Source organism: Glycine max, chromosome 1, assembly GCF_000004515.6.
Source record: "Glycine max cultivar Williams 82 chromosome 1, Glycine_max_v4.0, whole genome shotgun sequence".
NCBI classification, from domain to species: domain Eukaryota; kingdom Viridiplantae; phylum Streptophyta; class Magnoliopsida; order Fabales; family Fabaceae; genus Glycine; species Glycine max.
Window position 1 is genome coordinate 33242509 of NC_016088.4, and position 17916 is coordinate 33260424.

General features: G+C 34.7%; 1 protein-coding gene and 1 non-coding gene across 5 annotated transcripts; one reads left to right on the forward strand and one right to left on the reverse strand.

Moving 5' to 3' along the window:
• Positions 1–1533: 1533 nt before the first annotated feature.
• On the forward strand, positions 1534–3734 carry LOC102669268 (uncharacterized). Of its 4 annotated transcripts, none has more exons than XM_006573238.3 (6): positions 1534–1608; positions 2190–2267; positions 2475–2669; positions 2772–2900; positions 3070–3207; positions 3302–3734. In XM_006573238.3, the coding sequence occupies exons 2-6, from the start codon at positions 2205–2207 to the stop codon at positions 3629–3631; spliced, it is 855 nt and encodes a 284-aa protein (XP_006573301.1). In that variant the 5' UTR covers positions 1534–1608; positions 2190–2204; the 3' UTR covers positions 3632–3734. The 4 variants fall into 4 exon arrangements, with proteins under 4 accessions (XP_006573301.1, XP_014617776.1, XP_006573303.1 ...); XM_014762290.2 differs by having other exon boundaries at positions 3076–3207; XM_006573240.3 differs by having other exon boundaries at positions 2775–2900.
• Positions 3735–10733: 6999 nt separating this feature from the next.
• On the reverse strand, positions 10734–10840 carry LOC112997876 (small nucleolar RNA R71). The gene has a single exon (XR_003262934.1). It is a non-coding gene; the product is annotated as a small nucleolar RNA R71 (small nucleolar RNA).
• Between the last annotated feature and the right edge of the window lie 7076 nt (positions 10841–17916).

The following is a 17916-nucleotide window of genomic DNA, read 5'->3' on the forward strand; positions in this document are numbered from 1 at the left end:
TTTATGAAAATTCCCTCCACTTTAAACTATTATGACTTAATTGCCTCTTTTCTAATTCTATGAAATCTAAATCACCATTAATCAACCTTAATTATCTCCACTTAATTTCTATTTTTACTTACATTAATTACTAATTTTCTTTCAAGCTTCTAATTTCTATTTTTAGACCAAAATCTAATTATTAGCATCTAGGTCATTAATAAGTTGACCATTATTTAACTAGAGATTTCTCTTTGAATTATCCTTATTCTTTCTAGACTTTAACTTAAAAACTTCAGAATTTAACCACACCTAGGTATATTATGATAACATCTCATTTTTGTATTTCAGTAGTCTAAAAACACTATTCAGTCGCATAACAAAACAATAACATTGTCTACCACATATGAAAAATTGGGATGTTACAACTGAAAGCATAAACCTTGATAACTATCATGAAGTAAAATTAGTTTTAGATAGTTATTTTTCTATTTTTAATAATTATTTAAGTATTTTTAGTCTAAACTTTATATTAAATCCATTTTAACTAAACAATTATTCATTTTTTTTATAAAAAGTGTAATTATATGTATTTCACCTAAAACTGAATCGACTTTATTGATTTCATTATGTTTATGGGTGAACCATATCCGCTTGCCATAGACAAAAGACAAAATGTAAGAAAAAAATCTCAGAACTATATATTAAAATATATAAAACATGATTTCAAGCTCAGATTGTCGTGCTACAGTCATTTGAGTCACTTCCTAATGTCATCCTCGGGATGTAAATTGTCATTTTTACAATTCTCTCCGGGATTTGGCATGAAGAATTATTAAAACTCATTATTAAGTAGAACTCAAAACTTTGATGGCAACAGTGGGGAATAGAATTTTTATATTCCCTCTAGATTTTTTAGTATAAATTTTGGAAAATAAGAGAAAACAACGTTTATTTTTTGAAAAGTTGGGTATAACACTTCCAATAAAAATCATTATCAAGTCATTATAATCTCAAATTTGTCTTTAATCCTACCTAAACGTTATGTTAATTTATGCTTGTAAAAAAAGTAGTTTAAATAATACATAGAAAAAGTACCTTATTGTTATAAAAAAAAATATGTATAAATAACAAAAATTCTTTTTTATGCAGTTATTATAATTATAAAAAAAACACTTTATTTTTAAAGATAGTTATAATTTCTATTTTTATTTCCGGAAACAATTTAATTTCTTAAGACAATCAATAGTTTGATTTTTATTTTAAATAACTAATTTTTAAAATAAAGGCAATTTTAAAAAAATAAAACAAACTAATTCTTATTAGACATAAGAATAATTAAAATACAAACTATTCCTACCGATCTGAAAGCTTTTAACTTGAAGGGCCAAATCACCAATATTATAATATGCATTATGAATCGCTGTTGCTTATCCACAATACTAGCAAATTGACCAACTTGGCGTGGGGTGCAAGCGAGTTGACTTTTTTTATCACGGCAAGAGAGTTGACTGTGTGGCCTATATTTAACAATAAGAAATTAAACTTTGCTTTCTATCTCAAGATTTAATCCTTAGTCTGAACTCTCGGAGAAGTGCTTGGAAGAAATAGACAACTTCATCACTTGCGGTTAGTATCTGTTACTATTTTAAGGGAATAGAAAGTTAGTTATTGAACGATGATTGATAGTTGGATTTAGGATGGAGATGTAGTTGGAAATATTAATTAGAAGTAGTAAATGATTTTATAATCGGGTAGCTCTTAGACAATGGAAGAAGGAGTTTATATTGATTCCTAAAACTCATTATATTAAAGTGTTGTAAGTCTATTTATAGGAAAGTAAGGTTTAAAACATCATACTTCTAGAGATAGATTTTTCTAGACTTTATATAATAGTCTGAAATACTAACATCTATTTGGACCATATCCTAAATCTTTTTTGATTGTTCCTAATAATTCTCTTATACTTTTCTGCTACATTACTTCTAGATAAATCATAAATTTCTAGGATCTTTATTTTCTATTCTAAAAATTTATATCATATTTTAACAATATCTACTTTAACTATTTTCATGTAAGTTGGAAAACAATGATCTTTTATTAATCTCATACTATGTATCCATATAATTTCTTCGATGTCTTTATATTTACTTATTTGTACTTTCTAACCGAAATGGAACAGTTGATAATAAGGTTGATGCATAATACAGAATCATACACACAATATGGGACCGAAGGACAATGTTGCAGATAGCGATCAACTAAAATTTCAGATACGAGAAAAAGTGGTATGTGCCAAGTTTAATATGGTTGACTATTTTCCTCTGTGTTGAGTATATTACATTATAAGACATGAACAACTGGTAAAAACGAGCCATATTTTAATATTTTTGTATTTTGATATACTATAAAAATTAGTAGTTTCTTAGAAATTAATCTATGTTTGAGTTTGGGTGGTGTCAAAAATCATATTTTATGGAAACTTCTCTAAACAGATTGAACGGGCAAGGATGGTTTTTAGGCTGAATGATTTGGAGAACTACAATCTTTATAGACGCAATTATGGTATTGCTAGGAAAATGGACATCCTGAGGCATTTGCATCTGGCACTAGACAATTTCTCTTGTGCAAATAAACCACATAAAGGGAGAGCTATCAAGTCATGCACAACAGAAGAGCTAGACAATAAGGTAAGAGTAAAACCAAAATTAATAGTCTATTTGGTTAGATCCGTAGATAATTTGTTTTATTATTTGACCGTTTTTTTCCCTTGTTGTGTCACAATACGTCAGAAGTTGAATTATATGATGCTACATGGGACTAGAAACTTGATTGAGGAAAAGAAGCTATTAAGAAATAAAAATATGTGCCACAAGACAGATGATGCTTCAAGTTCACGTCTTCTAGAGCTCATGAAGAATGTAAATTAAGAATTTTGATCCGTGCCTTTTATTTTGTGCTATTATTTTAACTTTTGTTATCTTATAAAATGGTATATATTGATGTTAAATTATTAACATTAAAGTCGTTCATTTAATTCTTTTTGGGGTTATTTGAATTATGACTTATATATATACATGGTAACTCTAGGTACAGATGAAATATAGTTCTTACAATCATCACTGTAAACAAAAAAATTGTGATAAACTCCATAAAGAAATCAAACGTTTTGAAGTGACAAGGAAAAAGTCAGCACAATTAAAGCAAGGCATCAGAAATCATGTGAAGGTAAAATGTTAAATAAAAATTGGTTCTTAGTTGAAAAATATTTCTCATAACTCTTTTAGACTAATCTCACTGATATCTTCTTTGCTTCTGTTAGATTATGAGTGATGAGTTGATGGAGATGAGGAAGAAAAAGCATGCACTTGAGACCAAAATTAAGCATGTTAATAGAGAAATAGAGGTCATAAATGAAGAAATTATAAGGTCCTTTCAGAAGCACTTGAAAGGTAGATTTTGCAGAAATGATGCATATCTTTTTATGCTTCAGGAGATGAAAAATAAAGGATACTGGGTCCTCAATTCTATTGACTTGGGATATGATCAGGCCTTTGGCTTTCGTGACATCTATTCGAAGAAGTTTTTATGTTATAATATAAGCACTTTGAATGACGATGACCTGTCTTGTAATAAAGACTTCTCCAAATAGGTGTCAGAAATATGAAGTTATCGATAGGTTTTCCGAAACTCTGTATGTTATAATATATTTTTGAAATATCATATTATACAATTTATACAAAATTATTTTTTTCTCTCTATCTGTCTCCATCACACCATTCATTTTATTCTATATTTTTCTCTTTGTCCAATAAAGAAGTAACTAGAAAGAACCAAATTATAAGAATTGCTCAGCATTATGCGTACCTGTTAATTTCATTTTATACTCCTCTTTACCAAAAATGACAAAATAAATAAGCAATATGCACATGCACATGTATAACAAAAATATTTTCTATATCATAAAGATCTGACAAATAATTTAAGATTAACTGGTGTTGTTTCTTAAATAATTTATCTGTTGTATGTGTTTTTGTATTTCTTTGTTCCAGGAGAAGGCGTAACAAACATACATTCGTTCTCGAAAAGAACTCAACTGAAGTCGTTGTACATTAAACTTTAGAATGCATACAAGCCTTTAAAGTGCTTATATTGATATTTTGTAAGCAAAAAAGTGCTTGTATTGATATTTTAAGGGAATTTAAGAGGAAAATAAAATCTTCCATGTTGCAAGGCAAAAGAAATTTGCATAGTTTCGTTTATTTCAGAAAAAGAAAAAAATCCAGTTAGTTGTGAAAAATGCCTACTGCTTTTAATCTTCACCACAGAAAATCAAATTTTGAACTCCAATATTAAGAATGATGTAACTTCCCTTATTCTAATGCTACCATGGATGCAGTCAACTGGGTTTCAAGGTCGAGATAAAAAATACAATACAAGCCTTAAAGTTCAACTGGTTGAGGCATTGTACGCATTAAAAGTTTGATGGAATTGATTTTTGAAGTGTTGAATATGACTCGGATATGTATCTAAATTAATCTAAACTTATTGCAACATATATAAAAATTTAAAAGTATGGGAATTAATATTTTTATAACTTCAAGGACAGTTCAACTTGTGATACTGATCTTTCAACATAACATAAAACAATGTAGAGCACCATCTACAATTCTGCATAACCTAGCAGATGATTAGAAATTCACCCCTTTCAAGAGGTTGAGATTTTCAAAGTGAGTTTTTTCCCATAGCAGCTACAAATTTCACTCCTATCAGCATGTTTAAAGGACCATTGTGATGAACTTTATCGGTCCCACGTTGGACTTATATAAAGGATTAAAGAGTAAGAAAAACCTTAAGGATCCAGATTAGATGGCACTATGTTAACAATCAGGATTACAACGACAAAATGTAAGCCAAAATACAAGAAAAAAAGAAAGAAAACTATACATTGCTTAACAAGTATGGCTCATACCGAACCTAAGAACTACTAGCAGTTAAATGAATCCTCTCATAATTACTGGAATGTTCAAAGCTCATTTGTTGCTCTTTTCCCATAAGTGGTGAATAGGATTCGTGATGTTGTTATTCCAGTTTTTTCCACTGATTGAATATTTGTAGTTTAATATTTTTTTTTATTTTTTTAATTTAATTAGCATCCCTTTGACTCTTATTTTTTTTTACCTTAACTCAGTTTTGGTATAAGGCAAATGATTGAACTTAATTGAGAATTGTAGTTAAATTTTAGATTTTATGTTTACTTGACCTATTTTCCTTGTGCAGGGCCTAGAGGATACTACAGAATTTCAAATGAAATGTGTGAGTAGTCTTTGGAAAGCTAAGAAAAAGATCTTTAATTTTGTTACAAATGCGCTTTGGCAATTATGCTAATTCGAGGGTTAAATTAAGCTTGGAAGTAAGAGTTTCTGCCCTTAAATAATTGGGCTGCAAGTTGGGCTTTTGTTTTATGTGATTAGTTTAATTAGGTAGATTAGATGGGCCAAATCAAGGCCCATCCATTCCTTCTGAGTAGTCACTCTATATGTTAGTGGAAGTTAGTTAGTTAGTTCATTTTGCAAAAAATCAGAATTAGTTACTTGTTGGGTTGAAACTTTGCCAGAATGTAGAAAAAAATTCATACATCAAGGTGCCCCTCTGAGGGACAAACACAAGCATTAGGGGTCATTTTGGCCAAATTCATTGATTTAGACCACTTTTGGATTTTTTTTTCTATTTTCATGATTTTTAAAATTCATAAAAAAATTACAAAAAATAACAAATGATTTTTAAACATATATCGTGGTGTTTCAGAATTTTTTTAAAAATGTTTTTGAGGCAGTTTTTCATTTTTTTGTAGTATTTTAGCATATATTGTGAATAGTGTTCTATGTAGTGTAGTTGTTTGTATTTATGTCTGTGCTGTCATTAATGAACTTATCTTTGCATGACTAGGTCCAAATCAGGTGACTTGCATCCATATGATCCAAAGATAGATAAGGCATTTCATAGGTTGAGTAGAAATAATAGGAGTAGAAGTGTAGTTTTGCATCATAGTGTAGTTGTGCATGATAATGTAGTTTTTGATGATAGTGTAGTGCATACTGAATTAATTGCTGACTATATTTCTAATTTTGTTTCTAAGCCTATTTTTATTGCTTTTGATTCTAGTGTTGATATAATGGTTGATAACAACCGAACTCTTAAGGAATTGGCTACACTAGATGTTGTGTATCAACCTTGTTGTATTCAATATCCTGAGAGTGAGGTTAGTTATGAGCTAAAGTCTGGACTAACCCATTTGCTGCCAAAGTATCATGGTGTTGTAGGTGAAGATCAACATAAGCATCTAAAGGAGTTTCATGTAGTGTGTTCCACCATGCAACCTGGACAGCTATTCAGACCTTAACAACAACAATATAATCCTTACTCCAACACCTACAATCCTGGTTGGAGAGATAATCCAAACTTGAGGTATGGTCTTGGTCCATAACAGCAGCAACAATAGCAGCACACATAATAACATCCATTCAGACAACAGTTCCAACCCTCCACTAGCAAATATCAAACTCCTCCTTTTAGACAACAACAACAACAATTCTAGTATTCTACACCTCCACCTGCACAACCTGTGCAGAATAGCAGTGTTGGACCTTCCTTGGAGGATTTGATGAATTAAATGGCCACCAACAATATTCAGTTTTAACAAAATATGAGTGCCATTATCCAAGACTTGCAGACTCAGATTGGACAATTAGCTACAACTATCAACCAGTTGTAGCAACAAGGTTCTGGCAATATTCTTGCACAACCAATTATTAATCCAAAGGAGAATGTGAGTGCTATCACCTTGAGCAATGGCAAAGAGCTTCCAAAGCCAACATATATTGGTGCCAAAATTGATGATAGTGCCAAAACTGATTATGCACCAAAACAAATTCCTCTACCTTTTCCTTCTAGATCCATTCATGCAAAGAAAGTGGAGCTTGATTTTGATCTTCTTGAGACTTTCAAGAGGGTGGAAGTCAATATTCCCCTCTTGTATGCCATCAAACAAATTCCAAAGAATGCAAAGTTCTTGAAGGATTTATGCACTCATAAGAGGAAATTGAAGGGAAATGAGCAAGTGAAGTTGGGCAGAAATGTTTTTGTACTTATACAGAGCAAAAATGTTGCTGCCATTCCACCATCCACCTTGGCACATAAGTGCAATGATCCTAGAACTTTTACTATCCATTGTACCATTGGAGAATGCACTTTTATAGATGTCATGCTTGACCTTGGAGCCTCAATTAATGTCATGCCCACATCAGTTTACAGATCATTACATCTAGGTGATTTAAAACCCATTGATGTTGTCATCCATCTAGCCAACCGTAGAGCTATGATTCCACTTGGAGTCATTGAAGGCGTGCTGGTGCGAGTTAAGGATTTGATTTTTCTAGCAGATTTTTATATTTTGGATATGGAGAATGAGTCTTCCAGCCATGGGTCCATATTGATGCCTAGGGAGACCATTTTTATGACACCAGGACCAAAATCAATGTCCATGTAGGGACTCTTTCCATGGAGTTTGGGGAAGATGTTATGCATTTCAACATTTTTTAGGCCATGAGACATCCGACAGAGGAGCATTTTGTTTTCCTAGTAGATATCATTGATGATGAATTAGATAGTGTAAATATTAGTACATATTTACTTCTTGATTTTTCTGATTTTTATGACTTTAATCTTGGTTCTTTTGATTGTATCTGTGATGATTCTGATGAGTGTACTACTATATGTAGTATTTATGCAGAGATCTCTTCTACAATTCATTCTGATTGTGATGCAGGTATAGGTTTTGATCCTCTTATTTCTCTTCCACCAGCTATCAACCTTCCCTTGCCTTCCACGATTCAACCACCTTCCTTGGAGCTGAAACCACTACCTGAGCACCTTAAGTATGCATATTTAGATGATGCCCAAAAGCTCCCAGTCATTATATCTAGTAGCCTTTCACTTGAGCATGAGGATAAGTTGCTGCATGTTTTTAAAGGCCACAAAAAGGCCATTGGGTGGACACTTGCTAACCTTCCTAGAATAAATCCTTCCATATGCATCCATCGAATACTTTTGGAGGATGATTCCAGGCTTGTAAGGAATCCATAGAGAAGGTTGAATCCCACCATTCTTGATGTGGTGAAGAATAAGGTGATTGATGTGCCATTATTTTCTCCTATTTCTTAACCCTTTTTGCACCATTTTAAGTACTGATTAGTCTTAATTGTCAAATTAATTAGGCAATTTTATTATTTGGGCCCATTAAGCTAATTTGATGTTTTTAATCTAATTTCAGGAATTAATGAAGCATTGGGCTTGAATCTAGAATTGGGCTTGGACTTGAAGATGACAGACTATTTTATTCTACAAAATTTTATCTTATCTAGACTTTATCTTATATAGATATTATTTAGATTTGATCTCATCTAGATATTATTTCATCTAGATCTTATCTTATCTTATCTTATCTTATCTAGATTTTATTTTATTTTATTTATGGGCTTGGATTTAAAATAAATTTGTAACCTTTGGGACTAGAAAAACTATATAACAACACCAAGGTTCTAGTTTAGACTCTCTTTTCTCTCTCTCTCTCTCTCTCTCTCTCTCTCTCTCTCCTGTTTTTGTTTTTTAGTTTTAGGCTTTTCTTAGACACTTTTTCGTTTTGCAATTCCAGTTTTGACTTTTTGTTTTAGCAATAAAATTCCGTTCTTCAATCTATAATTTCGTTCTCTATTGATTAATGGAAGGCTAAGTCTCCAGCGTTGCTTTCTCTTGAGGATCAAGCACAGTTCTCTTTGAGGTTCTATTATTACTGTTAAATTCTGTTCAGTTTTTCCTCTTCACTAATTACTCTGAATTTGTTGCTATTAATTCATGCATGCTTAGTGCTTGATTAATTGTCTCTACGCTTAATTACGTTCGTGCTTAATGATCGTTTATGATTAATTGGTGTATGTGTTGCTTAATCACATAATGAATGCCTTATGTTAAATTTCGCTTAGTAATTTAATTTAGGGTTGGATTAAGTGGTTGAACTGATAAAGGATAAACTCTCGTAACCTAGGATAAGAGACTTGCTTGTGAATCAAGGGGAAGCAATGCGTTTTTAATTCTGATATTTTCTAATTCAATTTTACTCTTTGTTTAATTTACAAAAAAAAAAAAACAACCCCCCAATTCGTTACTATTTTCCTACTATCTGTTATGAACGTTTGGTTGATCATTGCTCATTGGGAGACGACCTAGGATCACTTCCAAGTTACTGCATTTTAATGTTTATTTGATTCGGGTACGGTGTCGATCAAATTTGGCGCTGTTGCCGAGGAGTAGTGTCCAAAGGTTCATAATAGCTAGTGCCGTGTGAGTGTTTAATTCTTTTGTGTTTTATGTTTAATTGTTAGTATTGTGTTAGTGTTTGTGTTAGTGTTGTTTAGTGTCTTGGTATTTTGTTTAGTGTGTGTTCTGTTTTAGTTTTTTTGTTAAGTGTTTCCCCTGTTTCAGTTTAGGGTGTTTTGCCGTGAATAGTATTTTGCGATGGATTTAATGACCACTTTTGCTTGCGGAAAAACAGAGTAATAGTGGAAATCATGTAGCGACGGATTTTAGCGACCACCCTTGCTGAATTATTTGGAATTTTTTGTTTTAGTAGCTAGAGTTGTTATTTTTGGCTGAACTTTTTTGTGGTAACTTCTTTTAATCCATATTTTGTGGGAAAAATAGCTAGAGTTTTTAGTTTGGTCAGATTTGAAAGTTCCAAAAAAGTAGCAAATTTTATTTTTGTCAAAACTTCAAACGACCATAATTTTTTGCTCTGGTTATCAGAATCGCAATTATTATATATGTATTTGGGATAGAAAAAAATTTCCCATGCTATAGCAGCCTGCCATAGGCCGGCTGAGGTCTCTTTCTTCCAAAAATTGCGATTCTGTCAAAAGTTTTTTATTTTCCAAGTATTATTCTCTTATTTTTCTTAACTTATCATTTTTAGATTCTATTGTTAGACTTTGAATTTTCGTTTGAAATTTTTTGTGCTATCTTCTCATCATTTCATAAGGTTGCTCACAAAATTTCAAGTCATTTGGATATCATTTAATGGTAGCTGTAGTTCAAACCTGCACTGTTACTTGCATAAGAAGGCAACTAGTTGTGCATGTTGAATATAATGTATGACTAAAGGAAATCCATCTGACTTACAACCCTTTGATCCTGAGATAGATAAGACATTTCATAGATTAGTTAGACATCATTTAGTACCTTTTGAGCATCCTGAGCATTCTGTTATTGGTGATTTTGAGCATTATAGTTTTGAACATTCTGATTTTGAACATTCTGAGAACATGGCACAGCCTCCACCCTATGAGAGGACTCTAAGGGAAATGGCTGCACTTGATTTCACCTACGAAAGCTTGTGCATCCAATACCCTGATGAGGATGTCCCATATGTTTTTAAAACTGGACTGATCCATTTGCTTCCAAAGTTTCATGGCCTTGCAGCTGAAGACCCGCACAAACATCTGAAAGAATTCCATATTGTCTGCTCCACCATGAAACCCCCAAATGTTCAGGAGAATCACATATTTCTGAAGGCCTTTCCTCATTCTTTAGAGGGAGTGGCGAAGGACTGGCTTTATTACCTTGCTCCACGGTCCATGACAAGCTGGGATGACCTCAAGAGAGTATTTTTAGAAAATTTTTTCCCTGCTTCCAAGACCACGACCATCAGAAAGGATATTTCAGGCATTAGACAACTCAGTGGAGAGAGCTTATATGAATAATGGGAGAGATTTAAGAAACTATGTGCCAATTGCCCTCACCACCAGATTTCTGAGCAGCTTCTCCTCCAATATTTTAAGGAAGGACTCAATAACATGGAGAAAAGTATAATAGATGCTGCCAGTGGTGGAGCCTTTGGAGACATGACCCCTGCTGAAGCCAGAAATTTAATTGAGAAGATGGCTTCAAACTCCCAGCAATTTAGTGCCAGAAGTGATGCTATTGTCATTAGAGGAGTGCATGAAGTAGCCACGAATTCATCTTCATCAGCCAAGACTAAGAAGCTTGAAGGTAAACTAGATGCCTTGGTTAACCTGGTAACCCAACTGGCCATGAATAAAAAATCTTCACCTGTCGCCAGACTCTGTGGTTTATGCTCCTCTGCCGACCACTACACAGACCTTTGCCCTTCTGTGCAATAATCTGAAGCAATTGAACAGCCTGAAGCTTATGCTGCAAATATCTACAACACACCTCCTCAACCTCAGTAGCAAAATCAGCCACAACAGAACAATTATGACCTCTCCAACAACAGGTACAATCTTGGGTGGAGGAATCATCCCAACCTTAGATGGTCGAATCCTTCACAACAACAGCAACAACAACAAAAACCTTATTTTCAGAATGCTGCTGGGCCAAGCAGACCATACGTTCCTCCACCAATCCAGCAGCAACAACAACAACAGCCCCAGAAACAACAAACAGTTGAGGCTCCTCCGCAATCTTCCCTTGAAGAACTTGTGAGGCAAATGACTATGCAAAACATGCAGTTTCAACAAGAGACCAGAGCCTCCATTCAGAGCTTAACTAATCAGATAGGACAATTGGCTACACAGTTAAATCAACAACAGTCCCAAAATTCTGACAGATTACCTTCTCAATCTGTCCAGAATCCCAAAAATGTGAGTGCCATTACATTGAGGTTGGGAAAGCATTGTCAAGGACCTCAACTAGCAACATCTTCTTCATCCACAAATGAACCTGCCCAACTTCACTCTACTCCAGAAAAAGATGATGACAAAAATTTAAAGAGTAAGTTACCTAACAATTTCTATGTAGGTGAACCTTCCACTGGTAATTATGATTTACAGAAGCAGCATATCCCTCTTCCATTCCCTCCAAGAGCAATTTCCAACAAAAAAATGGAAGAGGCAGAGAAGGAGATCTTGGAAACATTTAGAAAAGTAGAGGTAAACATACCTCTACTGGATGCAATAGAGCAAATTCCAAGATATGCTAAATTCTTGAAGGAGCTATGCACTAATAAGTGGAAGCTTAAAGGAAGTGAAAGAATTAGTATGGGCAGAAATGTCTCCGCATTGATTGGTAAATCTGTTCCCCAAATCCCTGAAAAATGTAAAGATCCAGGTACATTCAGCATACCTTGTATTATAGGGAACAGTAAGTTTGACAATGCTGTAGAAGCAAAGCTTCATGGTGAATCAAGAGTGATTCAAAGATGTTTTGATGATAACAAAGATGACAACAAAAGATGATGACAAAGGTGATGACAAATAACAAAGATGATGATCTCAAGAATCAAAGAACGAGTTCAAGAATGAAACAAGAACACTTCAAGGTTCAAGAGGAAAGTTGAATTCAAGAATCAAGAATCAAGATTGAAGAGATCAAGGTTCAAGACTCAAGATTCAAGAATCAAGAAAAAGCTTAATCAAGATAAGTATGAAAAGGTTTTTTCAAAAACTGAGAAGCACATGGATTTTTCTCAAAACATGTTTACCAAAGAGTTTTTACTCTCTGGTAATCGATTACCAGTAGCAAAATGGATTTGAAAAAGTTTTCAAATTGAATTTACAACGTTCCAATTAATTTCAAAAAGCTGTAATCAATTACAATGTTTTGGTAATCGATTACCAGTGTCTTTGAACGTTGAAATTAAAATTCAAATGTGAAGAGTCACATCCTTTCACATAAAAGCCTTGTGTAATCGATTACACTGATTTGGTAATCGATTACCAGTGATTGTTTCTGAATAAATCAAAAGATGTAACTCTTCAAAAGGTTTTTGAATTTTTCAAATTGGTTTTAAGTTTTTCTAAAAGTTATAACTCTTCTAAATGGTCCTCTTGGCCAGACATGAAGAGTCTATAAAAGCAAGGCTTTGATTTGCTTTTCGATATACTTTTCCAATCAATCTTATACAATCCTTTACAAGCCTTTAATCTCTTTGAACTTCTTCTTCTTCTTTCTACCAAAAGCTTTCCAAAGTTTTCTGGTTTTCTGAACCTTGAAAGCTTGTGCTATTCATTCTTTTCATCTCTTCTCCCTTTGCCAAAAAGAATTTGCCAAAGACTAATTGCCTGAATTCTTTTTGTGTCTCTCTTCTCCCTTTTCCAAAAGAACGAAGGACTAACCGCCTGAATTCTTTTGTGTCTCCCTTCTCCCTTGCCAAAGAATTCAAAACGACACAGTTTAAGAATTCTTTTGATTCTTCCCTTTCCCTTATACAAAAGTATTCAAAGGACTAACCGCCTGAGAATTCTTTTGTATCCCCATTCACAAAGTATCGAAGGTTTAACCACCTGAGATCTTTGTCTTACATTGGAGGGTACATCCTTTGTGGTACAAGTAGAGGGTACATCTACTTGGGTTTGACTGAGAACAAGAGAGGGTACATCTCTTGTGGATCAGTACCCAAGTAGATGCACCCTCTACTTGTACCACCAAGTGACCTACGATCCTTGAGATTTCTTTCAGTCTTGTAAAAGGATTTTTACAAGGTTGAAAGAAATCTCAAGGACTACAGGTCGCTTGGGGACTGAATGTAGGCACGAGTTATTGCCGAACTAGTATAAAAACTCTTGTGTGTTTGTCTCCTTCTTCCCTACTCTTTTAATTTCCGCTTTTACTTTCTGTTAAGTTTCTTTTCTACTCCTTATTCTCTTAACAACTTAGTAAAAGCCTTAGAAGAGTAATTTTTTAATTAGTAAAGGTTTAGGAATAATTAATTCAACCCCCCCTTCTTAATTATTCTGAGGCCACTTGATCTAACAAATGCCATGCTAGATTTAGGAGCTTCTGTTAGTGTGATGCCTCTGTCTATTTTTAATTCTCTATCTCTTGGTCCCTTGTAGTCAACTGATGTGGTAATTCATTTAGCTAATAGAAGTGTTGCCTATCCTGCTAGTTTCATAGAGGATGCCTTAGTTAGAGTTGGTGAACTGATTTTCCCTGTTGATTTTTATATTTTGAATATGGAGGAGGGATTTTCTAAAGGATCAATTCCCATCATTCTAGGCAGGCCATTTATGAAAACTGCTAGAACTAAGATAGATGTATATACAGGCACACTATCTATGGAGTTTGGTGATATAACTGTTCATTTTAATATTCTTGATGCTATGAAACACCCATCTGAAGATCTTTCTATATTTCGTGTTGAAATAATTGACCATATTGTTGATGAATACATGACCGATCTTCATTCTAATCTGCATGCCTGTCACTCTTCATGCATTGAATATGAATTTGTACTTGATCATATGTATGAATTTGATGTTGAGAGTGAATCTAAATTTGATATTGATTACATGTCCGGTGATGTTTTACCTCTTGAGATTGATTTTATAGAGTCAGATAGAACTAACCATGTTTCAAGAAGTACATATACCTTTGACTTTCTTTATGAGGTACAGGTTGAGAAACCATCTCCTTCTACCATTATCCAGCCACCCACACCAGAATTGAAGCCTCTGCCATCAAATTTAAAATATGCTTACTTGGATGATAGCAAAAGTTTTCCAGTAATTATATCTACCCCCCTTGCTGATGAGCAAGAGGAGAAGCTGTTGTCAGTCCTTAAGAAGCATAAGAAGGCTATAGGCTGGACCCTGCGGACATTCCTGGTATTAGCCCATCCACATGTATGCATCGAATAAATTTAGAAGATGGAGCTAAACTAGTAAGACAGCCACAGAGAAGACTCAACCCGGTGATTCTTGATGTAGTGAAGAAGGAGGTAACCAAGCTTTTGCAAGCAAGAATCATTTATCCTATCTCTGAAAGCCAATGGGTGAGTCCTGTCCAGGTAGTCCCGAAGAAAACCGGCCTCACCATGATAAAAAATGAGAAGGAGGAGTTGATTCCTACTCGGGTGCAGAACAATTGGAGAGTCTGCATCAACTATAGGAGGCTGAACCAGGTTACCAAAAGGGACCATTTTCCCCTGCCATTCATTGACCAGATGCTTGAACGCCTGGCAGGTAAATCTCACTACTGTTTCCTTGATGGTTTTTCTGGTTATATGCAAATCACTATTGCTCCTGAGGATCAGGAAAAGACCATATTCACCTGCCCTTCGACACTTTTGCTTATAGGAGGATGCCTTTCGGCCTATGCAATGCCCCGGGTACCTTCCAGCGGTGCATGATTAGTATTTTTAGTGATTTGTTAGAAAATTGCATAGAGGTGTTTATGGATGATTTCATTGTATATGGATCCTCTTTTGATAATTGTTTGGATATTCTGGAAAAGGTTTTGAATAGATGCACTGAAACTAACCTTGTTCTAAATTTTGAAAAATGTCATTTTATGGTTGAGCAAGGTATAGTTTTGGGCCACATTATTTCCAATAAGGGCATTGAAGTAGATCTTGCAAAAATTTATGTTATTTCACAATTGCCTTACCCCTCTTGCGTGCGAGAGGTGCGACCTTTTCTTGGTCATGCAGGATTCTACAGGCGCTTTATAAGAGATTTTAGCAAAGTAGCCCTTCCACTATCCAACTTGTTGCAAAATGAGGTAGAGTTTGACTTTAATGATAAATGCAAAGAGGCTTTTGATTGCATGAAAAGAGCACTGACTACCACCCCCATCATCTAGGCATCCGACTGGACAGTCCCTTTTGAGCTTATGTGTGATGCATCCAATTATGCATTGGGGGCTGTCCTTGCTCAGAAAATTGATAAATTGCCTAGGGTGATATATTATGCTTCTAGGACTTTAGATGCTGCCCAAGCGAATTATACTACTATTGAGAAAGAGCTACTAGCCATAGTTTTTGCTCTTGAAAAAATTCATTCTTATTTGCTTAGTACTCACATTATTGTTTATATTGACCATGCAGCTTTAAAGTACTTGTTGTAGAAGGCTGATTCAAAGCCTAGGTTGATCCGATGGATGCTTTGGCTCCAAAAATTTGACTTGGAGATCCGTGATAGGAGCGGAGCACAAAATTTAGTTGCTGATCATTTGAGTCGGATCGAACATGTGTCTGATGAGGACTCACCCATTCGGGATGATTTCCCGGATGATCATTTATATATATTGTATAGTATTTCTAATTCTCTTTCTACTCCCTGGTTTGCTAACATTGTCAATTATTTAGTTGCTTCTGTTTTTCCTCCCTTAGCATCTAAGGTTCAAAAAGATAAAATTAAAAGTGATGCTAAGCATTTTATTTGGGATGACCCCTACTTGTGGAAATTGTGCAATGATCAGGTCATTAGACGATGCATTCCGGATCATGAGACTGACTCAGTCCTGCAATTCTATCATTCTTCCGCATCGGGAGGTCATCTGGGTGTTCAAAGGACAGCTCACAAAGTGCTTGACTGTGGCTTTTATTGGCCCACCATCTTTAAAGATGCGTGGAAGATTTGTAGCACTTGTGAGCAGTGTCAGAGAGCAGGAAGTGCACTTACATGGGGACAACAAATGCCTCAACAACCTATGCTATTCTGTGAGGTGTTTGATGTCTGGGGTATAGATTTCATGGGCCCTTTTCCTATATCTTTTGGTTATGTTTACATTCTCCTTGCAGTTGATTATGTTTCAAAATGGGTGGAAGCCAAGCCCACTAGAACCAATGATGCTAAGGTTGTTGTACATTTTGTCAGATCTAATCTTTTTGCAGGTTTGGAGTACCTAAAGCAATTGTTAGTGATCAAGGAACCCATTTTTGCAACAAATCAATGCATGCCTTGCTTAAAAAGTACGGGGTTGTACACAGGGTATCCACACCATACCACCCCCAAACTAATGGACAGGCATAAATCTCTAACAGGGAGATCAAGAGAATTTTAGAGAAGATTGTGCAGCCAAGCAGAAAAGATTGGAGTACCAGGCTTGATGATGCTCTTTGGGCACATAGGACTGCCTACGAAGTACCCATAGTAATGTCTCCTTATCGGGTTGTCTTTGGAAAGGCATGTCATCTCCCAGTGGAGATTGAGCACAAAGCATACTGGGCAGTGAAGACTTACAACTTCTCTATGGATCAAGTTGGTGAGGAAAGAAAGTTGCAACTGAGTGAGTTAGATGAGATCCGCCTAGAAGCCTACGAGAATGCCAAGTTCTACAAAGAAAAGACCAAGAAGTTCCATGATAGCATGATAATTAAGAAGGACTTCATGGTCGGGCAAAAAGTGTTATTGTATAATTCTAAGCTTGGACTCATGAGTGGTAAGTTGAGGTCTAAGTGGATTGGTCCTTTTGTTGTTACTAATATTTTTCCTTATGGTACAGTTGAGATCAAAAGCGACTCCGCAAACAAGAGCTTCAAGGTCAATGGACACCGACTTAAGCCATTCCTCAGAAACCCTTCTTTAGTGGACGTAGTGGTGGAAGAGACTTCCTTACTCCACCCTACTCTTCCTCCACCATGACTTAGGGGGTTTTTCTTTCCTATCTCCTTCTTTACTTTTATTACATTTGTCCGATTCTATTTGATGGTCTAATTGCTTTTAATCTTTTAATTGTGCTACATTGAGGACAATATGTTGTTTAAGTATAGGGGGGAGTTCTTTGGTTTTGGTTTTGCTAGTTTTGTTAGTTTTGTTAATTTTGTTAGTTTGTTGGGTTTCTAGTTTAATATTTCAGGTCAATTCTGTTTGCAAGTACAAATTTGCATATTTTTCTTTGAATTATAGGATATGTTCAAGAAATGGGTAATTATAGGACATTTTAGGTCAAATCTTGACATTTTGTGATTTGAAATCCTTGTTTTTCCTCTATATGTCATGATAGTTTTGAAAGCTCAATTTGAAAGTGATAAGTTTACCTTTGTGAGAATTTGAGCCATCCATCATCATAATCTTTTGGTGTGTTTTGCCCCATTGATTGCTTGCACAATAGCCTTGGCTTGATTCTTGTTGATGCTTCCTA

What these genes read in the sequence shown, in the direction of transcription:
- LOC102669268 (XM_006573238.3), top strand. Translation starts at nt 2,205, where the DNA reads ATGGGACCGAAGGACAATGTTGCAGATAGCGATCAACTAAAATTTCAG. An exon ending in CAGAAGAGCTAGACAATAAG is followed by an intron (nt 2,670 to 2,771) that starts GTAAGAGTAAAA and finishes ACAATACGTCAG; the next exon opens with AAGTTGAATTATATGATGCT. An exon ending in TTCTAGAGCTCATGAAGAAT is followed by an intron (nt 2,901 to 3,069) that starts GTAAATTAAGAA and finishes TGGTAACTCTAG; the next exon opens with GTACAGATGAAATATAGTTC.